General features: G+C 46.2%; 2 protein-coding genes across 2 annotated transcripts in view; both read left to right on the top strand.

The window, feature by feature from the left end:
• The window catches only part of LOC119574916 (reelin-like), a 48,045-nt gene extending 25,105 nt beyond the window's left edge, over positions 1 to 22,940 (top strand). Inside the window, exons 24-51 of the mRNA XM_037922187.1 lie at positions 648 to 880; positions 1,145 to 1,289; positions 1,953 to 2,167; positions 3,034 to 3,119; positions 4,043 to 4,175; positions 4,684 to 4,791; positions 5,075 to 5,243; positions 6,805 to 6,965; positions 7,515 to 7,672; positions 8,216 to 8,418; positions 8,516 to 8,727; positions 9,208 to 9,293; positions 9,779 to 9,858; positions 10,302 to 10,463; positions 11,514 to 11,709; positions 12,312 to 12,591; positions 13,119 to 13,227; positions 13,648 to 13,756; positions 14,399 to 14,483; positions 16,209 to 16,351; positions 16,706 to 16,796; positions 18,365 to 18,536; positions 19,148 to 19,181; positions 19,278 to 19,402; positions 21,812 to 22,042; positions 22,442 to 22,449; positions 22,581 to 22,628; positions 22,924 to 22,940. Of these exons, the coding sequence (XP_037778115.1) occupies positions 648 to 880; positions 1,145 to 1,289; positions 1,953 to 2,167; positions 3,034 to 3,119; positions 4,043 to 4,175; positions 4,684 to 4,791; positions 5,075 to 5,243; positions 6,805 to 6,965; positions 7,515 to 7,672; positions 8,216 to 8,418; positions 8,516 to 8,727; positions 9,208 to 9,293; positions 9,779 to 9,858; positions 10,302 to 10,463; positions 11,514 to 11,709; positions 12,312 to 12,591; positions 13,119 to 13,227; positions 13,648 to 13,756; positions 14,399 to 14,483; positions 16,209 to 16,351; positions 16,706 to 16,796; positions 18,365 to 18,536; positions 19,148 to 19,181; positions 19,278 to 19,402; positions 21,812 to 22,042; positions 22,442 to 22,449; positions 22,581 to 22,628; positions 22,924 to 22,940 (3,799 nt within the window). The remainder of the gene's footprint in view (positions 1 to 647; positions 881 to 1,144; positions 1,290 to 1,952; positions 2,168 to 3,033; positions 3,120 to 4,042; positions 4,176 to 4,683; positions 4,792 to 5,074; positions 5,244 to 6,804; positions 6,966 to 7,514; positions 7,673 to 8,215; positions 8,419 to 8,515; positions 8,728 to 9,207; positions 9,294 to 9,778; positions 9,859 to 10,301; positions 10,464 to 11,513; positions 11,710 to 12,311; positions 12,592 to 13,118; positions 13,228 to 13,647; positions 13,757 to 14,398; positions 14,484 to 16,208; positions 16,352 to 16,705; positions 16,797 to 18,364; positions 18,537 to 19,147; positions 19,182 to 19,277; positions 19,403 to 21,811; positions 22,043 to 22,441; positions 22,450 to 22,580; positions 22,629 to 22,923) is intronic.
• Positions 22,941 to 25,047: 2,107 nt separating this feature from the next.
• Positions 25,048 to 26,880, top strand: LOC119574915 (reelin-like). The gene is made up of 3 exons (XM_037922186.1): positions 25,048 to 25,271; positions 26,309 to 26,480; positions 26,749 to 26,880. Exons 1-3 carry the CDS (start codon positions 25,063 to 25,065, stop codon positions 26,878 to 26,880), a joined length of 513 nt encoding a protein of 170 aa, XP_037778114.1. The 5' UTR covers positions 25,048 to 25,062.
• Positions 26,881 to 27,500: the final 620 nt, after the last annotated feature.

The following is a 27,500-nucleotide window of genomic DNA, read 5'->3' as shown; positions in this document are numbered from 1 at the left end:
TCACCCATGTTACCCAAGCTCTGACTCCCTAATGATAATCTCTCACTTCTGTTGCACCCCATTTCCCTTATTTTTACCCCATTTCAGCCCCACTCTTCCCAAATTTCTTTTCGTTTTTACCCCAATTCTCACATTTAAGCTAAATGCCCCTCCCCCCCATTTTCACCCTAATTTGCTCCCTTTTCCCCATTTTCACGCCAATTTCCCCATTTTCACTTCATTTCCCCCTCTCCTCCCATTTTCACCCCCTTCCCCCTCCCCCATTTTCACCCCAAGCCCCTCCCCCATTTTGACCCCTTCCCCCTCCCCCATTTTGACCCCAAACCACTCCCTCATTTTGACCCCAAGCCCCTCCCCCATTTTGACCCCAAGCCCCTCCCCCATTTTGACCCCTTCCCCCTCCCCCATTTTGACCCCTTCCCCCTCCCCCATTTTGACCCCAACCCCCTCCCCCATTTTGACCCCTTCCCCCTCCCCCATTTTGACCCCTTCCCCCTCCCCCATTTTGACCCCAACCCCCTCCCCCATTTTGACCCCTTCCCCCTCCCCCATTTTGACCCCAAGCCCCTCCCCCATTTTGACCCCAACCCCCTCCTCTCTTTTGACCCCTTCCCCCTCCCCCCTTTTGACCCCTTCCCCCTCCCCAGCACCGTCCGCTTCCGCTGGCACCAGGGTTGGTACGGCGCGCGCGAGGCCTCCGTCCCCTGGGCCGTCGGCAGCGTGTACGTGGGGCCCTCCTGCGTCGACCACTGCGGCGGCCACGGCGCCTGCCTCGGCGGGGAGGAGTGCGAGTGCGACGAGGCCTACGAGGCGTACGAGGGAGGCTGCTCCTGCCATCTCGAGCTGGAGAATCCGCAGACGCTCATGCACGATTTCGAAGGTGGGTTTGCGGGTGGGGAGGGGGGGGGGAAGTTGGAGGTGAGGGGGAGAGGGAGGGCGGGATGGGGGAAAAGAAGGAGAATGGAAGAGGAGAAGGGAGCGGGAGGCGAAGGAAGGAGGAGGAGAAGAGAGAAGGAGAAGGCAGCGAGGCGTCATTCGTATAAAGTCATAGCATCCGACCATGGGATTGACTTACAAGATTAATGAGGTGAAAAAAAAAACGCCCACATGAAGCAGGTAACCAAACGAAGCGCCTAACTTGCAGGATCCGAGCTCGCGGAGCATTTTTCGCGGTGGGCGGGCAGCGAGGCGTCGCGCTCCTGCGGCGGCGTCACCGGCGAGTCGCTGGTGTTCTCGGAGCAGGGCGAGAGGACGCTCGTCACCAGGGACCTCGACCTCCAGCTCGGAGGGTGAGGCCGGCCGCGTGCTCTGGCCTATGCCTTTTCGTTCTCCCTTTTTTTTTCTCTTTTTTTTTTTTTTTTTTCGTTTTCTATTTCTATGTTTTTTTTTCTGATTCGTTATCCTTATTTCGTTTTGTTTTTGTTTTTTGTTTTATCTGTTTTACAGTTTTTTTTTGTTTCTCTTTTGTTTATTTTTTTCCCCTTGTATTTCCCTCCTCTTCTGTTTCTCTTTGCTGTTGTTGTTGTTCTTTGTGTTTCTCTTCTATTTATATCTCTCGCATAAAGGGTGAAATAGAATTGTTGTTCACTTTATTTATCCGCTGTTTTCCATTTCTTTTTTTTTCTCTTCCTTTCTCTTCTCCTCTGTTTGTGCTTTTAGTTTTTTCTTATTCCTCTTTATTCATTTCTTTTTCGTTTTTGTTGTTGTTTTCTTCTTCTTCAATAGATAAATCTATTGATCTATCAACTATCAACAAATGTATATATCACCAGGTCAGTTTATTTATCTGTCAATCTACTTGTCATTCAGTTTATTCATCTAGCAGCCCGTCTGTTTATCTCTGTCAATATCTCTCCGCCCATCTGCCCATCAACCAATCCATCTTCAAACAAGTTTTAAACAAGCACATAACCCGCCCCTTCCCCTCCCTTTCCCCGCCCGCCCACCCACAGCGTCGTGCAATTCTACATCCGGTACGGCTGCACGCCCGACGACCTTGGCACGGGCGACGCCCCCGTCCTCCTGCAGTTCTCTACTGACGGAGGAATCACGTGGACTCTGCTGGCGGAGCTGGGGCCGGAGGCGAAGGCGGAGTCGGGGGCGGAGTTGGGGGCGGGGTCGGAGGGACGTCAACCAATGACGCAACACGTGACGCTCAATCTGCCAGGTGAGGGCGGGGCTTGAGTTTTTTTTTATTATTATTAATTATTTTGTTTTTTGTTGTTGTTGTCAATGTTATTATTATTATTATCATTATTATTGTCCTTATCATGATCATTATTGTTATTGTTATTATTATTATTATTATTATTATTATTATTATTATTATTACTGTCATTACTCTTTATTGTAGTTATTATTATTATTATTTTTTTTATTATTATCGTTATTATTGTTTTTGTGAACTATTTTTGTGTGTAAGGGTTGTTAGCAGAATGGAGGGAAAAAGGGGCATTTTTATTTCCTTTTTATATCATTAATTTCTTGCTCTATCTTTATGTCTCTGTTTCTTTTGTTTAGCTTCTCCGCTCCTTCTCTCTTTCTCTTTTCCTTTTTTTCTGTTCATCGCTCTTTTCCTCTTTCTCTTTTTTCCACTTTCTCCATTTCCCTCCTTTGTTCTCCCTGTCTTTTTCTCTTGATCTCATCTCCTCTCCTTTCCACTTCTCCTCCCTCTCTCTTTCTTTCTTAATCTTCCTCTTTCTTTCTCAATCTTCCTCTCTCTTTTCCACTCCTCCCTCTTTCCTTTCCACTCTCCCCTCCCTTTCCTTCCTTCTTCCCCACTCCCTCCCTCCCTCCCTCCCACCTCCTTCCCCTTCCCCTTCCCCTTCCTCCCCTCCCTCCCCCCTCCCTCCCAACCTTCCTCCCTCCCTCCTTAGGTCCTTCCCTCCCTCCTTCCCTCCCTCCCTCCCTCCCTCCCTCCCTCCCTCCCTCCCTCCCTCCCTCCCTCCCTCCCTCCCCTCCCCTTCCCTCCTCCCCCACCAGCTACCCCCATCCCAGCCCCCAGCCCCTCACGCCCCTCCGTCTCCCTGGCAGACACCGCCAAATCGAACGCGACGCGCCTGCGGTGGTGGCAGCCCTCCACGGACGGGGGATTCGCCAGCATGTGGTCCCTTGACGAGGTGAGGAGGGATCGCGCTTACACATTTGCTGTGTTGATTGACTTTGTTTGCGTTATGTGAATTTTTTTTCGTGATTTTCGTGATATTTGATTTTTTTCTTATTATATGTATATATATATATATATATATATATATATATATATATATATATATATATATATATACATAACACACACAACCAACACACACACGCACGCACGCACGCACGCACACACACACACACACACACACACACACACACACACACACACACACACACATATATATATATATATATATATATATATATATATATATATATATATATATATATATATATATATATATATATGTATATCTATATATTTGTGATTTGTAATTGAAAAATATGGTCAGAATTCTCTTGAGTTTCTTGTTTTGGTTAATCATTGGTTTTCCGAATTTTCTCTATTTGACCTATTAATTTTAATAGTTAATTCTCTTATCAAAAACACCTTAATGTTCGCAAATTTCTTGGTTTTTCTAGAATTTCTTATTTTCCTTAATTTTCTCAGTTTCGTAAATCTTATCAATCTTCTCAATTTTCCCAATCTATTTGATATTTCTCTTCCTCCTCCACGCGGGTTTGCATATCAAAAAATGCCATTCTCAGTTTTCCTGATTATCTTAAATTTCTTATTTTCTTTAATTTTCTGTTTTATATATCATTATTATTATTATTATTATTATTAATTATTCAATTCAAATAATTTTCTCAATTTTCTTAATTTCCATAAGTTTCTCAGTTTTCTCATTTTTGTCAATCTTCTCAATTTTCTCTTTTTTCTCAATCTCCTATTTTCTCTCAGTCTTCTCAATTTTTTTTTTCTCAGTTCTAATTTTTCTCAGTCTCCTCTATCTTCTCAGTTTTCTCATTTTCCTCAATCTTCTCGATTTTGTCCCAGGTGTACATCTCGAGCCTGGCGCGCGAGCTTCCCGCCTTCACGGCCCTGGACTCGGGCGCCCACTGGCTGCTCACGCCCGGCTCCGTGCTCGAGGCGGTCTGCGGACAGGAACACAACAGCCTGCATTTCAGTGGTGTGTGTGCGCGCGCGTGTGTGTGTGTGTGTGTGTGTGTGTGTGTGTGTGCGCGTGTGCGTGTGCGTGTGATTGTAATTGTATGCAATTTCGTGTATGCGTATGATTATGTGTGTGTGTTTGTGATTGGATGTGTCAGAATGTGTTTGTTTTATTGCATCAACAAAAATACATATCTTATACTACAGTGTTAGCCAAGCTTTTGTATGATCTGACCTCACTGTATTTAACATATAGCAAAATAACCACAAAAAATTGCCTGTGTATCATCTCTCTCACATTTCCGCTCAACTCTTACCCAGAAATAATTTCCAATATATTGACAAGAACCCAATCATTTCCTTTTTTCAGAATCATTTCTGTTAAGAATCTAACAACTCTAATATTAAATTAAATAATTCTAATAATCGTTTTCTCTAAGAATATAAAATTTTTTTTTTATCACAATCACAAAATGAAATTATTGAACCACAAAGAGTATTTCAAGACACACTTCCTCCCGTTTCAGGTCGCGAAGGCTTCCGGTTTGCCGAGACTCCGGATATTTTGATGAACGAGCACAGCTTCATCCAGTTCACGATTGCAATGGGCTGCAAGGAGGCGGGATTCTGCTTCGGTAAGGCAGATTTTTTTAAAAATTCTGTTTCATTCTTTATTGATATCATTTTTATGTTTTTTTTTTTTTTTTTTTTGGGTGGGTTGTGTGTCGACATAGAAAAAGGAGGAAAAAAGGAAATAGAAAAAATAAGACGAAAAATATATGTGAGATCGATGTTTTTCCTTGGTTTTAAAATAAAAATATAGTGATAGAAAAAAGGAAATAAATAGAAAAGTAGAGAGTAATGATTTTTTCTCGTTTTTCGTTGGAAATACCTTTACCTCTCTCGTTTTCCCCGCAGAGGTGGAGGTCGAGTACTCAATCGACCACGGGTCAACCTGGTGGCCGGTGAGAGGTCACTGCTTGCCCTCTGACCCCGACTGCACCGAGTACTGGCCGAGCTCCAGCCTGACCTCTGACCTGTACGCAGCCCCGACGCAGGTCACCATGCTCGTGCCTCCCCGTGCATGGTAGGTCGGCGGGAAGTCGAGTGTGGGCTGAAAAACGAGACGTGGCTCTTTATAATGGAGAAGCCTAAATGGTGTTTCGCTTTTTTTTCTTTTCTTGTTGTATTAAGATAATCACGCGGATACTGAGAGGATCTGAATTTTAAAAAGGAGGCATGTAATTATTTTACGGTTGCTTGATTGAAGTAAAAAAATAAAAGGATGTGCAGGGAAGTTCTGAAAAACGAGACGTGGCTTCGTATAACATAGAAGCTTAAGTAATGTTTTTAAAGTTTAATGTTTTTTTTTGTTATAAGATGACCGCGAGGATATTGAGTAGGAGCTACATTTTGAAAGTGGGTTCATTATTTGTATACGGTTGCTTGGTTGAAGTAAAAAAATAAAAAGAATGTGCAGGGACTTATGAAAAACGAGAAGTGGCTTTGTACAGTGGAGAAGCTTAAATATGGTTTTCAGTGTTATTTTTTATTTCATGATGAGGATATTGAGTTAGATTTGAATTCTGAAAGTGAGTTGAAAAATATTTTAGCGGTTTGACTGAAGTAAAAAAGTATTATTTTGTTAGATTAACAAATATATATATATTTTCGAGCTTTGACGGAAGTAGACCCCCAAGGAATACCAATCGTAAAAAGCAATCTCGGAAATTGAAAAAAAGGTTAAAAAATGTATATTCATTTGCGGGTCTGACTATAACATTCTTTCAGACTTGCATTCTTGTAAGGAAATTTCCTGAAATGATATATGGCTTATAATACACATAAAACGGAATACTGAGGCACTATTGCAGATCTGGGCGGAACCATGTACTAGTTAGATTAAGAAAAAATAGACTTTAAAAAGCGAAAATAACAATAAAAACAATAAGAATATAAAGAAACCTAAAAATTGACAAAAAAAACGAAATGCCATAATATATTCCATAAAAAACATAAATTAAGAAAATACAACCGAAAATAAAATCAGTGTATCAAAAAAAAAAAAAAAACTAACAAAAATCTACCGAATAAAAATATCTCCCACAGAAAACACTAACGAAGACCTTAATGCTTCTCCATAAAACGCATATGAATGAATAAAGAGACAAGCCTAATACTCCATAGCAAAGAAAACATGAATTAACAAAATACAACCGAAAAGACTCCATATATTCAATAAAAATAATATATATTAACCAAAAACATACAAGGAAAAGTCCTTCATATGTTCCATAAGTAAAAAACATATAAATTAGAAATCAATAAATAAATAAAGTAAAAAGCAACCGAAAAATCAATATTCCACAAAAAAGGAATTAACAAAAGATATTTATGTATAAATTAACAGAAAATTCACTTTTAAATTAACAAAATAAATTTAAATTAACAAAAAACATGAAAAGTAACAAAAACAAATGAACAAAAAACATAAATTAACAGAAAACACAAATTAACAACAACAAAAAAAGATTAACAAAACATACAAATGAACAAATAACTAAAAAGCCTAAGTTAACAACAACAGAAACCCCGTGGATTAACAAGAGCATGCTAACCCCCACGCGAACCTCCGCCTCCGCCCGCAGGTCCGAGCGCGCCCGCGTCCGATTCCTCCAGAGGGACGGCTGGCGACAGCAGCACAGCTGGGCTCTCTCGCACGTCTACATCGGCGACGAGTGCTTCCACAGGTGCTCCGCCAGGGGCTTCTGCGACGCCGGGGTGTGCCAGTGCCAGCGTGGGTGGACAGGTGCGTCGGGGGGTGGCGGGGGACAGGGCCAGGGGACGGGAGGGGGAAGAAGTGAGAGGAGGGAGTGGGAGGGGAGAGAGGGCAGTGGGAGGGGAAGGGAAGAGAGGAGGGACAGGTAGAGAGGAGTGCCACGGGAGGAGGGAGTGCCAAGATAAGGGGGAATTTGTAATCTGATAAGTGTGTTCAGCAGAGAATATTCTTGGAAAAGAATCACAGAGGAAAATATTGATAATTACGGTGTTTTAGAAAGACGAAATCATTATCAAGTATAGGTTAGGTTTTGCTCTTACCTGTTTTTTGTGAATATATTTTGTTAATATTGATGATCATAGAATCAGAATACATAATCGATTAGTTAACACATCTGCATGGTATGTAAATTGGCTTTTGTTAGAATCAAATCATATAATTAACACAGTTTTTTATATGTACATTAGCTCTAGTTCCCGCCGGCGACAAGCGGCGAGAGTTATAAATCTTACTTATTGAATATATTAACTAAAATATAGTTATTAGAGTTAATGCAAATAAGCGATTCCGCGCCCACAGGCAACAGCTGCGAGAGGCCCGAGCGCCCCTTGCCCACCTTCCTTGCGGAGGACTTCGAGGGCGCCGTGACCCCCGACAGGTGGCGCAGGGTGGTGGGGGCGCTTGTCACTGACCACTGTGGGCCTGTGGGGGCGGGGGCGGCGCTGCACCTGGTTGGGGTAAGGAGGGTGCGTGTGTGTGTGTGTGTGTGTGTGTGTGTGTGTGTGTGTGTGTGTGTGTGTGTGTGTGTGTATGTGTGTGTGTGTGTGTTTGCGTTTTTTGCTTGTATTTTTATCGTTTGTTATCATCCATTTCACAGCTCACTCCTTCACTCCTTCAGTCACCCATCATAACAGAATCCCTCCCTCTCTCTACTACTACGCCCTGCTTTCCACCACTCCCTCCATTTATACGCCCCCCCTTCCCTCCCTCTCCCTCCCCCCCTTTCTCCCTAATTCCTTCTCTCTCCCTCCCCCCTCCTCCCACCCATCCATCCTCCTCGAATCCCTATTTTTTCCTCCTCCCTCCCTCCCTCCCTCCCCTCCCTCCACCTCTCCACCACTCCCTCCTCCCCTCCCTCCTTACCTACCTACACTCCCATCCTTATCCCTCCCTCTCTCCCTCCCTCCCACGCCCTCCTCCTCCCTCCCTCCCCCCTCCCCTCCTCCCCCTTCTCATCCCCTCCTCCCCCTTCTCACCCCCTCCCCTCTCCCCCGCCCCAGGGCTGCAGCAGGTACCTGGAGACCGAGGACCTGGACCTGCGCGCGAGCCTGTTCGTGCAGTTCGAGCTTCGCACGGGCTGCCTGGACCCCGTGGCAGGGCGCGAGGCCGGGGGCGACCACGCCCTCCTGGTGCAGCTGTCGTGCGACGGGGGCGTGTCGTGGGCCACCGCCAAGAAGCTGCTCCTCGTCCACCAGCAGCCCACGTGCGTCCGCCTGGCTCTTCTTTTGCTGTGGTTTTACTTTTGTCGTTCGCATTCTGTTTTCTTCATACTGCATCCTCTCCCGTCCCTCCGCCCGCAGGTACGTGTGGCTGCAGATCCCGCGGGCGCTGCGCTGCGAGGGCGGCCGCGTGCGGTGGTGGCAGCCGGTGCCGCAGGAGAGGAACCGCCTGGACTGGGCGTTGGATGCGGTCTTCGTGGGCGGCAACGCCACGCCCCCCGACGCGCTCACCTACGCCCACCCCGACGACTTGGTGCCGCCCATGTGGCTGAGGCGGTACAATGGGCGGATAGGTGAGGGTGTTGTTTCTTTGTTTGTTTCTTAGCCTGTTTAAGAGGCTTGTTATTAGCGCATTCATTTATGCTCATGCTTATCTCTTTACGCCCATTCATGCACAGAGAAATTGTGTATGTTTATGTATAGATATCAGTCTCATAAAAGTTTCGACAACGATTCATATATTCTTAAAAAATCAGTACGATAAACACTTCAAACAATAAGCCAACATTACCGTGAATTCCCCAAGTGGACACTTCACCGTCGATCTGTATTTCCCAAATGGAATCTTTACGTCTGTATTGTATATCCCTTGTGGACGCATTGCCGTAGATCTGCATTGCAACAATTTCCCCAAAGAACACTTTACCGTACTGTACTGCAGCAATTACCACTGTGGACACATGACCGTAGCTCTGTAATGCAACATTTCCCCCAGTGGACACCCTACCGTAGCAGATCTGTATTTCAACAACTCTGCAATTCATCTTTTCCAGACAATTACTGTGATAACGACCTACCAATGTACACCATGATGTCCACGGCCTCTGAACCTGCTCTTATTCAAACCAGCGACATACAGGCAAGTGAGAGCAATTTGACTCTTTGATGGTTTGACTACACAGCTTTGGTCAGAAAATGTATGATCCACGTTTGTTATGCATATATTTTTTAAGTTGTATGTAACTGAGCATTTGGTTTCCGATTTTACAGTTTTTGTTTAGAAATATTATTGACAAAAAAGACTGAAAGTGAAATCATGAAATTTGTATTGCTTTGCATGATTATTTATTCTGTTTTATTAATATTTTATCAGAAAACTGTCACCCAGAACTTATCCATTTTTAAATCAAACATTGTTTATTTTTTATCAGGAAAGCAATCATCTAGAACGTATACGTTTTTAAATCAAACAAGTTTATTTTTCATCAGAAAAGCCGTAATATAAAACGTATCCATTTTTTTAAAATCTATTATCAGAAAAACTCTTATCTAGAACGTATCCAGTTATTGACATGTCCAAACCGCTTTCCGGGAATCTGACTCATTCTTCGGTTGACTCCACAGGTGGGAGTCAACCACTCCATTAGTTTCCAGCTGGCTCTCGGCTGCGGCGCCACCTGGGACAACCAAGTAGTCCCCGTGAGGTGAGTTTTAAGGGAATTTTGCTTGGTTTTGAGAAAAGCTCTTTGCGTGGAAAGGTGTGGGAAATTGTTTTGTACGTAATAGTTTCTTTTATATATAACTATTTGTGTAAAACTATCTATGGTGTAGTTAGATTTAATGTGGTCTTTGTATGTTTTTTTTCCTATCACGATCAGTTTATTAGCTACGATAGATGTATGAGCTGAAATATCTGTTTATACTTTTTGTTCATTATGGATCTCAATCACTGGCCATTTTATTTATTAGTTTCATTTTTTTTTCATTTCTTTCCTTCGGAGGGAGGATAATCGGTGGCCATTTTATCCGTTCTTTCTCTCTTTTATTTTTTTTCTAATTCTTTGCTTTGAGACTAGAATACTCGGTAGCCATTTTCTCTATTCTTTCTTAATTTTATTTTCCTTTTTTTCTCTCTCTCTCCTTTCAGACTGGAATACTCGGTGGACTTCGGCAACAGCTGGCACCTGGTGAGGGAGGCGTGTCTTCCCGGGAACACCAGCTGTGCGGAGGTCACCGACGCCTCTGTCTATTACGCGCCGCTCAGATGGCATCGCTTCGTGTACCCTCTGGCGCACGTGGGGCCGGCCAGGTGGGTGTTTGGGATGGGGGGGAGAGGGGGAAAGGGGGATGGGTGGGGAGGGGGAAGAGAGAGGGAGAGGGGGAAAGGGGGAGATGGGAGGGGAGAGGGAGAGGGGGAAGGGGGGAGGATTAAAGGTAAAGGTGTTCTTAACATTTCTTAAACCTTTTCCGCGACTAGGAGGAAATAGATTCCAATAAATAGATTCCAATACCATTCTGCTAAACCGTCTCAAAACGTTCTTTGTTTTTTTTTTATTCGCCTAACAAGGCAACGTCAGACGAAACTATTCTGATCAAGTTCCTTAAGAAATACTCTTTTTATTTCTTCCATTTATTTATTTTTTTTCCTTTTCATCCCCCAAACAACACTGCATCAAAAATATTATGATCCCTTTCAACGAACTCATAAGAAACCGTTTTTTTCTTTTCTTTTCTTTTCTTACTCATATCTTGAAATAGGTGGACCAACACCTTAAGAAGCATATTTTTTTCTTTTCCCTTTTTTTTCTTTTCCCTTTTTTTCTTTTCTTCCCCAACAACATTTCATCAAAGCAAAAATATCGTCGGTCGCCTTATAAGAAGCAGAATCCAATCCCCCCTCCCCCCCCGGCCGCTTTCGACGCCTCGTAATAAACAAAATCCAATTCTTCTTGTAAGGAAATAGCACTCAGTCCCCCTCCGATATTCTTTTTTACTCACCCAGCAAAGCCACCTCAGGCTGAAATATCTTGGCCAATGCCTTAGGAAATGTATTTTTTTCTCTTTCTTTGCTTTTCTTTTTCTTTTTTCTTTGTTTTCTTTTATTCCCCAACAACATTTCACCAAACCAAAATATCACGATCCCTTTCGACGCCTCGTAATAAACAGAATCCAATCCCTCTTGTAAAGAAATAGCATTCAATCCCCCTTTGATATATTTTTTACCCCCTCAACAAAGCAACATCAGGCTGAAATATCTTGACCAATACCTTAAGATATGTTTTTTTTCTCTCTTTTTTATTTTATTCCCCAACAACGCTATCATCGAGCGTCCCAACAGCATGCGCCCCTCTGCCCCCAGGTACGTTCGCTTCCGCTGGCTGCAGGCGCCCTCCCACGACGTCGGCGGCAGCCACCGCTGGTCCCTCCGCGACGTGTACATCGGCAGGTCGTGCCCCAACCACTGCCTGGGCCGCGGGTCGTGTCTGTTCGGGGCGTGTCGCTGCGACGCCCACTACGCCGGCGCCCACTGCGAGCGGGTCGTCGTCGATAATGTGGTAAGATGTGGTTGTCTGTCCGTCGTCTGTGCGTCGTCTGGGGTTCCTGTTCGTACACCGCGAGTTTTTTTTTTTTTTTTCTTTCTTTCTTTTTCTTGTGCATTCTTGTATTCTTGGTATCTTTTATTCCCTGGTGGTATTTTTATGTGTTTTGTGGGTTTCTGATATTGTTTTGCTCGTTTGTCTACCAAGGAGATAGATTGAGAGGTATATGAATATAGATGGAAAGGATTAGATATACAGACAGATGGACCTATATATTGTTTAGATATATATTGATAACTGGATATACTTATTTATAGATATTAGCCAGATGCCTATATATACGTGACAACAAACATATGATTACCATATTCCTCGCTAACTTCCCCTCCCCCCCTCTCACCTCTCCCCCCCATCCTCTCTCTTTCCCTCTCCCCCCTCTTCCCTCTCTCCCTTTTCTCCACCCCCCCATTCCCCTCTCTCCTCTATCCCTCTTCTCCCCTCTCTCCTCTCCCCCTTCCCCCTCTTCCCTCTCCCCCTCACCTCTCTCTCTCTCCTTCCCCTCCCCCCTCTCCCCCTCTCTCCCTCCCTCCCCCCTCTCTCTCCCCTCCCCTGGACAGCCCTTCATCCGTGACGAATTCAGCGAGAGGGCCTTCCGGAGCCACTTCCAGCAGGTCCAGGGCGCCCTCATCTCCGAGGGCTGCGGCGGGCTGGAGGTGCCGCCCACGGCCACCTTCCAGGGCGCCCACACCCGCCAGCTCCTCACCCAGCCCGTGGACACCCGCAGCGGCAAGTTCGTGTACTTCGTCGCCCAGATCGGCAGCGCCCACGGCCACGGGGTGTGCGCGCGGGCGAGCCATCGACACCACAACGTCTTTGTGCAGTACTCCGTTGATGGAGGTGGGTTGGGGTGTGGGAGAGGGAGGGAGGGAGGGAGGGAGGGAGGGAGAGGGAGGGAGGGAGGGAGGGAGGGAGGGAGGGAGGGAGGGGAAGGGAAGGGTTGGGGAGAAGAAGGGGTAGAGGAAGGAGGGAAAAGGGGAGATGGGGAAGGGAAGAGGGGTAAGGGGAGGAGGAAAGAGTGAATGGACGAGGGAAGAGGAAGAGAGGGAGGAAGAAGACGAAGGAAAGAAAGAAAAGCAGAGGTGGAGTGAGACAAGGATTTGTAATAAAGACACGCTAGTCGATCGAAAAGTGAGACTAAACAATCACAATTATCAAAATCATATTTCAAACTGTAAGACATAATACTGTATAGCACACGTAACGAAATTCAAACCATAAGGAGACCATAACAACAAAATGTATCTCATACCCTCTAACAACAAAATGCATCACCATAACCCATAACAACCGAACGTACCTTTAACCACACGCATGGCAGCCAAATGCATCCTCAACCAAACCCCACACCGCCTCATACTTCCCAGGCATCCGCTGGCACCTCCTGAGGGAGCTTGACCACGAGATGTACGTCAACCCACGCGAAGAGTACCTCGTCTTGCCCAGCCACGCCCGGAGCCCAGCCACCGTGTTCAGGTAGTGGCGTTGGAAAGCGTTCGGGAGGAAAGTGTGTGTGTGTGTGTGTTGTGTGTGTGTGTGTTTATTTTGTGTGTGTGTGTGTGTGTGTTTTTGTGTGTGTGTGTGTTTTATTGTGTGTGTGTGTGTGTGTGTGTGTGTGTGTGTGTGTGTGTGTGTGTGTGTTGTGTTTTTGTGTGTGTGTGTGTGTTATTGTGTGTGTGTGTGTGTGTGTGTGTGTGTGTGTGTGTGTGTGTGTGTGTGTGTGTGTGTGTGTGTGTGTTGTCTGTCTGTCCCCCTGTATACCCTTGTACTTATACTGCATATATACACACATTCTTTTATATACCCATACTAACCCACGGACATACGAGCACCCCCACACCCCCCTCCCTTGACCCCCCATCGACCGCTTCCTCCCTTGACCCCCTCCCCCCGCAGGTTCTGGCAGCCCCGCCTCCCGACCGCGCCGCCCGCCTGGTCCCTCGACGACCTGTTCATCGGCGGCTCCGAGATCAGCGCCGCCTCGCTGCTCGACCGCTTCGAGGGCGCGCCCCCCGGGGTCATGGGGGGGGCCGGGGCGCCTTTTCTAGCTTGCGCTGGGGACATGTTTGGCGGGTTTGTAGTTTGGATGGCCCAAATTTGATGATGATAGTAGCGGGGGATATAAAATAAAAAAGGGTGATTATTTTTTATTATTTTTTATTATTATTTTTTTATTACAGTACTATTATTTATTTTTATTATTTTTATTTATTATTTTTATTATTTTTATTTTTAAATCTTTAAAATTATTTTTTGATCATCATTATTGTTATTTATAATATTATTATCATTGTTATCATTGTTGTCGTTGTTGTTATTGTTGTTAATGATAGTAATACTAATGATAATAATGGTTATGATAATAATAGTAATGAAATTTGATAATTAATTAAGGTAATATAAATTTAATGATATGATAAAAAATAGTAAAAGGGAAAATTTTATTTCACCCATTAATTTTGTTGTTGTTCTTGTTTTGTTGTCATTAATATCACTATTCTTTTTAGGATTACGGGTTATTTTTACATCTTAGTGGTGAAAGTAGTAGTAATAAAGTCCCTCCTTTTACCAATTTTTTTTCCCCCCCCCCAAAAACCCCACAGTCCCCTTCTTGTACCCACGCGCCCGGCCAGCCGCACTGACCTCTGACCCCACAGGTATCCGAGTGGCTGTTCGCGCCCCACAGCGAGGCCCACAAACCCAAACAAACCCCTGTTCGGCGGCCCCAAAGGGTTTTCCCCTCTTTGGGGGGCCCCCGAAACCCCCGGGCCGCGGGGCCATCACCACGGGGAAAATCACCCTTTCCCCCCCCCCAAACCCCGGGGGAAGGGGGGGGAGGTTGGGGGGGGGGGGGGTTTTTAAGGGGTGGGGGGCAAAAGGGGGATTTTTGGGGGGGGGAGGGGGAGGGGTTGGGGGGGAAAAAAAACGAGGGGGAGGAGGAGGGGGAGGGGGGGGGGTGGGGAAAACGAGGGGGGTTGGGGGGGGGGGAAGGGAAAGGGGTAGGTGTGGGGGTGGGGGGGGGGGGATGGGTTGGGGGGGGGGGGGTTGGTTTTGAATTTTTGGGGAAGGGGGGGGGTTTTTGGTGGAGTAGGTTGGAGGGGGAAGGGAGAAGGTTTTGGGGGGGAAGGGGGGGGAAAAAGGAAAGCAAAAAGGGAAAAGGGGGCAAAAAACCGGATTTTGGGGGAGGAAAAGTAAAAGGGGAAAAGGGGGGGAAAAAGGGGGGACAAGGGGGGATTATTTTTTAAAATTGGGGGTAAAAAATTTTGGGGAAGGAATTGAAAAGGGGAATAAAAGGAAAAGGGTTTGTTGGTGGGGGTGGGTTTTGTTTTTTTTTATTAAGAAATTTAATTGTTGGATAGTAAAAAATGATATAGGAGAAGCCCCCCTTTTTCCCCCCCCCCCCCCCCCCCCGTTTTTTGGGTTTTAAAATTCTTTTTTTTACCCCACAAACCTTCTTGGGCCCAAAATTCCAAAAAATTTTTAAAGGATTCTTTTCCAATTTGGCTTAAATATTTTCCCGGGGTAAAATAAAATATTAGGAACTTTTAAATTTTAAAGAAATTTTTAAAAACCTTAAAAACCGATTCCCAAAGTACTCCCGGGTGGTAAATAAAAATTTTTCCCTTTTCCAAGTTATTTTTAACACCTGTCCAGGGGAAAAGCCGGGTGGGAAAGGCCCTGGGGGGGGGCCCTTCACCCCCGGGGGGGAAAAAGAAATTTTAAACAAGGGGGAAAAACCGGGGGAAAAAATTCCCCCCTGGGTGAAAATTTTGGTTAATTTTTAGTTTCGGGGGTTTAAAATTAAATTCCCTCCCAAATGAAATTCCCGGGGCCCGGGGGGATCCCCCCTTTTTGCCCCGGGACGAAACCCTGAGGGCGGGCAAAGGGGGGGCAAGGCCGCTACCCCACTTTGGGGGAAACCGAAAGCCAAAGGGGGGGGAAAAAAGGAAAAGCCCCCCGAAAAAATGCCCTTTGAAACCACTGGGGCACCAGAGGTTTACGGGGTTATCCCGCCCCCTTTCCCTAAGGGGGGAAGTAACAAACTTAAATCGAAAAAAAAAAAAACAGGGGGGCTTGCCAGAAAAACCCTGGCCCGGGAGGAAATTCCGTGCCCGCCCCGAACACCCAACCCCGGGCCCTAAACCTCCGGCAACCCCCCCCCGGGGGAAACACCCCCCCAAACCTTGTGCGAGGAGACTCTCTCCTCCCCCTTTTTTTTTAAATTTTCGCTCGCCCCGCAGCAGAAATACATTGACGACCTTAAAAAGGATAAATTGGGGGTTATTACCTTCAAACTATGTGATGAACCGAAAAAAAAAGGAAAATATGATGAATCCCCTTGTGAAAACTACAAGGACCCTCGTCTTAAAAAATTTATATGCACTGGACGGAGTTCACAAGGCCATAAAAAAGTGCACAAGGATGGGCAAAAACAAAACCCGAAATCCCCCAAATAGGGAAAAGGAGAGCAACCACCTCCAAGTCCATACCACTTCTTGGGAATAACATGCCCGCCAGCCAGGGTGGGGCCCTCCCCAGTGTTTCAAAAGGAAAGAGAGTACGCAGAAGCACCAGTTTTTTTTGTCCCATCATGCTTCAGGTGGGGGAATAAAAAGGTTGACGGCCTGGCATGGGGGGCACGGCCCCCCTGCCCTGCCCCCCCTTTCCCCCCCCCCCCCCCTGTGGTACCAGCACCGACCGGGGGAGTGACCACGGGGGCCCCCCCAAACCCCAAACCCCGCGGCCAGGGGGTCCCGGGGTAACCCCCCCCGCCCGGGTGCCCTGTGTGAGGGCCCCAGCGCAGGGGCCCCCCGAAATACCGAAAAAGGTTTTACCAGCTGAAGGAAAAGAGGAAAAGTTTAAATGCTGATCCTCCAGGGGGGTTTTATCTCGGGCCCCCAAAGCTAAACATACTCTCAACTAAAGGGCCCAAACCCCCCCCCTCCCCCCCCAGGCGACAGCCAAAGGAAACCGGGCCCTAAACCCTCAGGCGGGACGACCCCCAAGGACTGGCGGGGAATCCCCGAAAAACCATGTGACGGGAAGTGACTCCGCCAGCTGCCCAAGGCGACGAAATTGTGTTTTGAACTTCAAAAAGGAAATAAAAAGCTCTGAAAGCAAAAAACAATAACTTCCTTAATGAAATAAGGGTCCTGAGGCAGGAAAAGGGAAAAAAAATAAAAAATGACTTTTCTTTGGTCGTGATATAGTGCTACCCATTAGTGAAAAAAAGAACAAAGGGAGGAGAATCGTGTCAGACCCCCCAGTGTTGATAACCAGGGGGGCCCCTGTCAGCGCTGACAGCAGCCACGAACAAATCCCGGAACCCCGTGAAGTCGAGTCCCGTGGGCGCAAACCCCCCCTCAGGTGCATCTGAACAAAAAACGGAAAAGGGGCTGTGCTGAGAAAATGGAACCCAAAACTAAGACCAAAAAGTTTAAAAAGGTTTTAAAAATAATTTTTAGTCCCCCGACACCCTCTGTAATGAAAAACCATAATCAAAATTATATGGTTTTTTATGTGAATCTATAAAACATATCATGGAATAGGGGTACATTAAGCCTAGGCTAAATGATCCCAGGAAAATTTTTAAAACCTTTAAAAAAATATTTATGTTATATGCGTGGCCCAAAAACCTTTTGCTGCCCCCCCTGCCCAAGAAAGAAAATACACCCGCACTTAAAAGGGAAAATTTTTTCTATGTAATATGCCCTTTAACTGGATTTTTGACATATGTTGAGGGGAAACCCCTGCCCATTTAAAATTTTTAAAAAAAACCGAAACACTGATGTTCAAAATTTTATCATCTAAAAAAACCAGGGGCTGCCTCTGGGGATTTTTTTACTGTATAATGGTTTATGCCAAAATACTCTAAATTTCTGGCTAGTTTTTCTTCCCCCAATTTTTTCCAAAACCCAAGGGGAAGTTATGCCCTGGGCGACTTTAATGCAAGGCAAACCACCTTTGGGGGACAAACCGGTAATAGTAATGGGGAAAAAAAATTTAAGAAATTTTAACCCCAAAAGTAGATCACTGACAGTTTTAAAACAAAGAAAAAGAGACTTTATTTTGGGGGGTGGGAGGGTTTGATAGTTTTTTGGCAAAAAATTTTTGTTTTAGGTAATTTTCTTTTTCCCTGGTACGAGAGGGTTTGTTAGTGACCACTTTGCAACCGAAAAAGGGGCTATACTGGACAAACGAAATCAGCCCCTAAATCCCTAGGCTTTAGAATAAAAATTTTCTCACCGGCCTGGGGGCATCACTTCAAGGCCGGGGCTATGATGGTTTTAAACCCCTATGAAATAACATCTGTTTGAAAAAATTTTTCTCAGGACTTAATCAAAGTTGGGCACTGACTACTAAACACATGGGTCTTTCACAAAACTTTTCGAAGGAAAAAAAAGGCCCCAGGCCTCCCATGCACCGGGGTGGATCAAACCCATTTTTGGGCCCAAAGGGAAAATTAAAAGGGTCCAGGGGTTGCTAATTTTTTAAAGAAAAGTAAGACGACAGATAATCTTCCCGCAGTTTCTTAAAACCCAAAAGGAATTCAAGGGGGAAATTAAAAAAAACCCGATTGTATTTAAAAACTGGGGAAAAATTTCCTTTCAAGGGACCCAAAGTCCAAAAACCCCTTGGCGGGCAATGTGGAGAAAAAAATTAAAAAGGCTGACAGGTAAAAAATCTCACAACGCCCAGTTCCACAGTCCCCAAGAGAAGGGTAATAAAGCTGCTAGAGCAATGGGCCGGGAATTCCCCAAACTAAAAATCACTCCCACAAAGGGGTAAAAGGTCAAATAGGGCAATCGAAAAAAAGATCGGAACTTTAAATAAAAGCCCGTAGTCTTGCTGCTATTGAACCCCCTTTCCCCCCAATTTGCCGCCAAAAACCGAGTGGGAACTAAGTAATTTCCCCTTTTAAAAAGGGAAGGCCCAACCCGACCCCTGGGGGGATGGCATTTCTTACAGCGTCCTTTGCCCAATGCCCCAGGTCCAGGCAACCCCCCTTTTGCACCCGTTAAAATGGGCTCAGCCCATCCAAGGAACAAACCAAAACTCCTGGACTAAAAGCTTAATCATTTCCCTAAACCCAAACTAATACTGACAATTCCGGCCTTTTCCTTGCCTCCTGTCTGTGCCCCAAAATACTTAGAGGATAATTTCGAAAAGGGTTTGTTCGGGATAAATGCTAAAATTATCCCCCAGACTGTAGGATTTCTCCCAGGGGGGTAGCCGTCAGGGAAATTTTTTTCAGAATAATTAAAAACAAACCCCGGCATGCAAAAAACCCTATTTTTTGTCTTAAATCTGCCCTTTTTTTATTTTCAAACAGAGAAATTAAAATTCCCTTTAGCAACTTTGCTACTTTTGGTATTTAGGAAAACCTTTTTAACAGGTTCCATGGTATATCGGAAAACCCGGCGGGTCAGGTACTTACAGGGGCCTTAAAAGGGGCTCAAAAATCGGCACCCCCCTCAAAAAAGGTGTACTTTGCCCCCTGCTATTTAACATTTTTAATTTCATAGATTACTAGGGGGATATACCACTTGAGGGGGAAAGGGGTCCATATTTTTTATGCCGATGATATTTGCATTAAATCCTCATTCCGAGGAAAAAATGCCCGGAGATTCCCAGATATTTTCTCACAAGGGTATTGAGTGTGGCTTTTATAATCCGGAAATGAAAAAAAAAAAAGGCTCCTTTTAAACCCAAAAAAAACCCTCTGCCCCAAGGGGTTTTCCCTATAAATGGGCACCCAGCTAGATCTCCCGCCATAATACCAAAAACCTTGGGGTGTGGCAATGATGCAGAGTTCACAGGAAAAACCCGAAAAAAAAGGGTGTGGGGGCGGGGTGAAGCCATTGGACACTTGTTTGGGAAAAAACCATGGTATCCCAAAGTCCCAATTTTTGCAAGACTCTTTTCTTTCATAAAATACGGTCAGCATTTGATTATTTATGCATTGCACCCGTGTTGTACCAAGGAATCAGAAATTGACTAGTTTTTTGAAAATATACAAAAAAGAAGCCATGAGGTTTATTTTTTGGTCCCCCAGAACAACAAGAAAATTGTGAAAATAAACCCGAACTAAATTACCCCCTGTTTTACGAAAGGGAAAATTATAAAAAAACCACATTTGGGGGTCAAATCAATTAGAGAACCCCTCCTTTTTACAGAGTTCCAACGACCAAATAAAAAAACAGAACAGGGGGAGCTACCCTTTTTCATGACAAAAACCGTTCTTACCAAATTCTGATAAAAAACATGTAAACCCTTTCTCAGCAAAAAAAACCCATAAAAATAAGACCTACATGGACGTTTTTGTACCACCCCTGGAAAATGTCGGACCTAAAATGTTTTATTTTACAAAAGCCCCCAAAAAAAAACAGTGTTTCCCCCCCGCTTTACTTAAGCAGTATTCACTTTCAATTATAAATGAGCATCTTGAAACTCTATCCAATGCATATGAATGCTACACTGATGGGTCCTTGCAGTCTGGGAGTAGAGCAGGATGTGCTTTTGTTGTATATAAAAACAATATCTTTAAGCACCAGGATTGTAGGAGGGTACATGACTGGGCTAGCACGACGCAAACTGAGTTGGCAGGAATACTCATGGCCACCGAATTTCTATTGAATCAAGGCTCGGGGGTAATATTCTGTGATTCACAGAGTGCTCTCCAGGCTCTGAACACTCTTGCCTAAACCGGTCATAGTGCTTTATGCTACAGCTTTCAGGGCGTTGAGAATTAATTAACTCAGTCAAGTCCTCTTTAAAGGAAGCTTTAATATTGTATAAAATCCTAGAAATAGGTACCCCAAGATCTATATCCACACTTTGCTTGTCACATGCTGACTTTGCCAGGCGATCAGCATGATCATGCCTGGGGATTCCAACATGCAGTTAATATCGCAAATGACATCAGGATAAACGTGTATCGTGCAAAAGAACGAGGCCATGATATACGTTTTGTGTGGATTCCATCGCATGTTGGAATCCCCAGGCATGATCATGCTGATCGCCTGGCAAAGTCAGCATGTGACAAGCAAAGTGTGGATATAGATCTTGGGGTACCTATTTCCAGGATTTTATACAATATTAAAGCTTCCTTTAAAGAGGACTTGACTGAGTTAATTAATTCTCAACGCCCTGAAAGCTGTAGCATAAAGCACTATGACTGGTTTCGGCAAGATTCATTCACCTATGGTTTACATAAAACAAGAACAAGACAGTGTGATATTGTGACCGCAAGAATCAGGCTTGGATATAGATTGTATTGGCAGCTTAGTACAGTTTGTAATGTCGAAGAAACTAAGTGTAAACTGTGTAATGAAGAATATAAGCGAACGCTTGTACATTATATCTCAGAATGCCATGTGTTACAGCCTTTCAGACCACCTAGCATGAGGTACGGAGAACTATGTAACTATTTCATATCCTCTGATGCCTTAGAAGATATACTTATGTTGTATCCTAAATTTGGAATGTAGCATCACATGACTGCATATCAAATGTAGCAATGCCTTTCCGCGCCCAAGCTGTACGCCGGCGTGGCAGATGAGTAGATAAACGACTGTGTAATTGTTCCTTTCTTTGATTGATATAGTACTTATCATAGTAATGTTATAGCCTAAAATTGAAATGTAATACCATTATATGTTATAACCATGCATCAAATGTACCACAGCTTGCCCACGCCTGTGCAGTTAGCCTGGGTGGTAAATAAAGGACTAAACTAAACTAAGGCCATAATTCTAACTCATACAATAAAAATGTTTAAAAAGGTTCTTTCAAAAGAAAAGGAGAGAGGGAGAGGGGGAAGAGTGAGGAGAGGAGAGAGGAGGAGGAGAGGAGAGAGTTTGCTAAATTTTTCCCCTCTTAAAATCTTTTTTTTTACCATCCTTTTACAAAATGTTACTCTTTTTTTATTTTTTTCTTTCTTTATCATTAATTAATTAATTTTTTTTCGTTTGTTTTTAATTTATTATTTTACTTTTAATCATTATTTCAAAAATAACCCAAACCCCCAGTAAAACCCACACCCTCCCTTCCCGTTCAGAAACCGCGGGTGCCCGGCACGTGGAAAGGGGGTGCCGGTACAGCCCCGGTTCCCTCGATACCCGCGACGGGGGGGATCAGGCTGGGGTCGGTCGCGACCTGTGCCTACCGGGACCCCCCCTGACCGGGGCTCCTGCCTTACACTTTCCACTCGCAGTCGGGCTACTTCCCCTGACACCCATACCCGCTGGATGAGGGTCACCATTCCTTTGCCGGAGAAGACGTGGGCGAGGTGAGGACGAGGCGTTCCAGTTAGGAATTGCAGCTGGAGTGACGGTTGTCATTCGAGGCGAAATACAGGTTGTTTGTGGTTGGAGTACAGGTGGAGAGAGACTCATAGTTAAGAATTACAGTTACAGTTATGGTTGTTATGGGAGGCACAGCTAAGAATTCAGTTACAGTTTTTGGTTTGTTAGGGGAGGCACAGTTAAGAATTACAGTTACTCTTAAGGTAGGGTTGTTATATATGACGAAAGTTGTAGTAGCAGTTACAGTTGAGTTAGAGTTATTATATTAAAAGAGGCAATTGATGCAGTTGCAGTTAGAGTTGTTATACGAGACGAAATAGATATTTTGTTAGTGGATGAATTAGTTAGATTTAAGGTTTTATAGTTAAGATTTTCACTTACAGTTACAGTTGTGAGTGAGACGAAATTAATACAGTTTTTTAGTGAGTTAAGTACAGTTAGATTGAGAGATACAGTTAAGAAAATACAGTTTCAGTTACAGCTGAGTTAGAGTTATTATATGAGACAATTTGTTTCGTACAGCTAGACTGGGAGTTGCAGTTATGAACTACATTAGCAGTTACAGCATAGGTAGAGTTGTTATACGGGACGAAATTAATACAGTTTGTTTGTGGTTTAAGTACTGTTAGATGAGAGATACAGTTCAAGAGTTATAGTAGCAATAACAGTTGAATTGTAACTGTTTACAGTTTGTTAGTGGGATTAATGATAGTTGGTTTGAGGGTTATAGTTTAAAAAAATCAGAGAGTATTTGTATTTCATTATTTTCGTTGAATTAGGTGGATTGAGAGAAAGATTTTACCAAAGGAGGCGAGTCTGATATATGGTTAAGAGTATGATTCGGGGTTTGGTTCCCTTGACACAGAAAAAGGTGTGGAGTAATGCTTCATTCGAGACGTTTCGAAATCTGCTGTTACAAACACGAACAAACAAACATAAACTCATCCCACACCCACACCTTCATCCCACACACCCACACCTTCTCCCACACACCCACACCTTCCTCCCACACACCCACACCTTGCTCCCACACACCCACACCTTCCTCCCACACACCCATACCTTCCTCCCACACACCCACACCTTCTCCCACACACCCACACCTTCCTCCCACACACCCACACCACCCACACCTTCCTCCCACACACTCACACCTTCCTCCCACAACCTACACCTTCCTCCCACACACCCACACCTTCCCCCCACACCCACACACCTTTCCCCCCACACACCCCCAAACCCCTCCCAACACCCACACCTTCTCCCACACACCCACACCTTCCCCCCACACACCCACCCCCTTCTCCCACAACCCACACTTCCTCCCACACACCCACACCTTCCCCCCACACCCCCCCAACACCTTTCCTCCCACACACCCACACCTTCTCCCACACACCCCCATACTTCCTCCCACACACCCACACCTTCCTCCCCCACACCCAAACCTTCCTCCCACACACCCACACCCCTTTCCCCCACACACCCAACCTTCCTCCCACACACCCCACCTTCCTCCCACACACCCACACCTTCCTCCCACACACCACCCTTCTCCACACACACCCCCACACACGGGCCTCCCCAACTTCCTACCCACCCCCCTTCACCCCCAGCCGACGGGAGCTTCCGATGGGTACAGGGGGTCAGGGGGCGGGGGGCAAAAGGGGGGCCCTGGTCGGAAGCGGGTAAAGGGGGGGGGGGTGTCGGAGGCGGCCAAAGGGGGTTCTGGGGTGTCGGAAGCGGGTTAAGGTGGTCTTGGGGGGTCGGGGGGTTCAAAGGTTGGGTCTTTGGGGGGGGGCGGAGGGGGGTTCAAAGGTGGGTCTTTGGTGGGTCGGAGGCGGGTCAAAGGTTTGGGTCTTGGGGGTCGGAGGGGTTCAAAAAGGGGTTTTGGGGGTCGGAAGCGGGTTCAAAGGTGGGTCTTTGGGGGTGGACGGTCAAAGGGTGGGTCTTTGGTGGGTCGGAAGGGGGTTCAAAGTGGGTTTGGGGGGTCGGAAGCTGGGTTCAAAGGTGGGTCTTTGGGGGGTCGGAAGCGGGTTCAAAGGTGGGCTCTGGGGGTCGGAAGCGGGTTCAAAGGTGGGTCTTGGGGGTCGGAGGCGGGTTTAAAGGTGGCTTTGGGGGTCGGAAGCGGTCAAAGGTGGGTCTTTGGGGGTCGGGGGCGGGTTCAAAGGTGGGTCTTTGGTGGGTTCAAAGGTGGGTCTTTGGTGGGTCCGGAAGCGGGTTCAAAGGTGGGTCTTGGGGGTCGGAAGCGGGTTCAAAGGGTGGGTCTTTGGGGGTCGGAAGCGGGTCAAAGGTGGGTCTTTGGTGGGTCGGAAGCGGGGGTTCAAAGGGTGGGTTGGTGGGTTCAAAGGTGGGTCTTTGGGGGTCGGAAGGGCGTTCAAAGGTGGGTCTTTGGGTGTGGTCGGAAGCGGGTTCAAAGGTGGGTCTTTGGGGGTCGGAAGCGGTTCAAAGGTGGGTCTTTGGGGGGTTCAAAGGTGGGTCTTTGGTGGGTTCAAAGGTGGGTCTTTGGGGGGTTCAAAGGTGGGTCTTTGGGGGTCGGAAGTGGGTTCATGTGGGTCTTCTTATTCTGTCTCTATCAGAAGTAGTTGTGTCTTAATATTTTTTTTGTATTAGGATTATTGACATCGATATTAATACTGTGTCATTAATGCTAATGTTAACACTGTTATTAATTCTATTATTGCCATTGATATTAGTCATACAAACAGTAGTAACAGTACAACCGTTTATTCATTTTCAATTATTTATTCCTTCATCAAGGCTCATCCATTCCTTCATTCATCCTTAGGCCTCATTCATTCATTCATTATGTCTCATTCCTTCCCTCAGTCAATAAATAATTACGATTATTTCATTCATTCATTGAGTCTCACAAACTCCTCCATTCAATAATCAGTTATCTTTCATTCATTGAGTCTCGCCCATTCCGCCACTAACTCTCTCTCCCCCCCCTTCCCTAACCCCCCCCCCCTCGACCCCGCCCACCGCAGGCGAATCGTGCGAGATGACGCCCTCTCGCGCCACGCCCTTGCCCACCAGCCTCGTGGACGGCTTCGAGGGCGGCGTGGGCGCGAACTGGCAGGTGGTGAGCGGGGGCGGCGTGGGCTTGGGCTGCAGCTCGCTGGCCCCCTACAGCCACGGGAAGCACCTCTACTTCTCGGGCTGCGGGACCAGGCAGGCGGTCACGGCAGAGATGGACACCAGGAGGGCCAGGTGAGTCTGGGGCAGGGAGGGAGGAGGGGAGGGTGAGGGAAGAGGGGAGGAAGGGAGGAGGAAGGGAGGAGGGGGGAGTGCGCGAGGGACACAGGAGGGCCAGGTGAGCTGGGGCAGGAGGGAGGGAGGGAGGGAGGGGAGAGGGAGGAAGGGAGGGAAGGGAGGAGGGGGAGTGCGCGAGGGACACCAGGAGGGGCCAGGTGAGTCTGGGGCAGGGAGGGAGGGGAGGGGGAGGGAGGGAGGGGAGGGAGCGGAGAGGGGAGGAAGGGAGGAGAGGGAGGAGGGGAGTGCGCGAGGGACACCAGGAGGGCAGGTGAGTCTGGGGAGGAGGGAGGGGAGGGAGGGGGGGGGGGGGGAGGGGAGTGGGAGGAGGGATCGGAATGAGGGAGAGGGAAAAGGCGGGTGCAGCAATATTCCCTCTCTTAAATCCCCCTTCATGCTTGAGCTTGTGGATGTGTGAGACGGGGTGACTTGGGGTTAGAGGGAGAGACTGTTGTTTGTTCTTGTGCGTGGGGAGGGGATAGTGTGAGACTTGGATTTGTGATCTCCTTCTCTGGCTCTTTTCCGGTCTTCTCTTTTGCTGACATCCTCCTCTTCTTCCTTCAGTCTGTCTTAATGTGCTTGTATGTATATGTCTAGTTATCTGTTTACCTACCTACCCATCTGTCTCACACACACACACACACACACACACACACACACACACACACACACACACACACACACACACACACACACACACGTACACACACACACACACACAGACCTTTCCTCCCCTTTCCCCTCCCTCCCTCTCTCCCCCTCCATTCCTCTCTAACCCCATCCCTACCCCTCCCTCTCTCCCTTGTTCTAACTTCATCCATCTCTCCCTATTTACCTCGTTCCTAACTCTTTCCTCACTCTCTTCCCCTACTCCTCCTTGCCTAACCCTTCCCTCCTTCCCTCCCTCCTTCCCTCCCTCCCTCCTTTCCTTCCCTACTCACTCCCTCACAACCTCCCTCCCTCCTGACCTGCCTCCGTCCCCTTCCCTCCCGCAGCAAGCTGATGTTCGTCCTGCGCATCGGGAGCCACGACCACGCCCCCTCGTGCCGCGTGGACCTCAGCGACCCCCAGCGGAGCCTGGACAAGGGCGTCATCCTGCAGTACACGACGGACAACGGTGTCACGTGGACCACTCTCAACGTGCACGACCCGCTCGATTTCAGAAAGGTTGGTGTTTGTTTCCATGTATATATATATATATTTTTTTTTTTCATGGGTTGTTGTTTTGTTTTTGTTATTTATTTGTTTGATTTGTGTGTATGTGTGTGTATTTTTATGAATATTTGTACATTATATTAGTACTAAATCCATTTTCTTGGACGCCATTCAGTAACAACAATACGCAAACCCACACCCCATTTCCCCTTTACCCATCAACCTCCCTCGTCCCCATTACTCACCGACCCGCCACTAATCCCCCCCACCCTTCCTGCAGCCGCGCCGCGTCGCCTACAGCCTCCCGCCGGACGCCCGTAGCTACGGCGTGCAGCTCCGGTGGTGGCAGCCGGACCACGACGGCGCCAGCGCGGACCAGTGGGCTCTCGACAACGTGGAGATCGTGCTGTGAGTTCGACAGCGTTTCGTTCTGTTGCTCCCATTGTTGTTGATGGTGATGATAGTGTTGTTGCTGTTGTTATTATTATTATTATTGTAATTGGTGTTTTGTTGTTGTTAGTAGTAGTAGTAGTAGTAATATTTTTTGTGGTAGTACCAGTAGCAGTAGTATAGTATCAGTAGTAATAGTAGTGGTGGTAGTAGTAGTAGTAGTAATAGTAACTGTAATAGTGATAATATCAATAGCAGTAGTAATAGTAATAATACTAGTACTATTTTTATTAATATTATTACTAATACTATAGTAGTAACATATACATACATACATATATTTATGTGTGCATATATATATATATATATATATATATATATATATATATATATATATATATATATATATATATATATATATAAATTTGGGGCAGCGTCGGCGGGGGCGGCAGAGGTGGCGTGCACCCGGAGTGACCACCCGAGGCTTAACCTCAGGCGTGACTGACTGGGAGTTGAGGTGGCTTCCCTCTCAGAGGTGAGAAGACCTGGTAGCGGCACGATCAGTGTGGGTGGGTACACCTACTACTGGTCGGGCCGCAGCGATGGTCACCACCTCCAGGGTGTAGCCATAGCCATCTCCAG

Source organism: Penaeus monodon, chromosome 7 (genome assembly GCF_015228065.2).
Source record: "Penaeus monodon isolate SGIC_2016 chromosome 7, NSTDA_Pmon_1, whole genome shotgun sequence".
Classification (NCBI taxonomy): domain Eukaryota; kingdom Metazoa; phylum Arthropoda; class Malacostraca; order Decapoda; family Penaeidae; genus Penaeus; species Penaeus monodon.
This window is presented reverse-complemented; position numbering and strand designations above follow the sequence as displayed.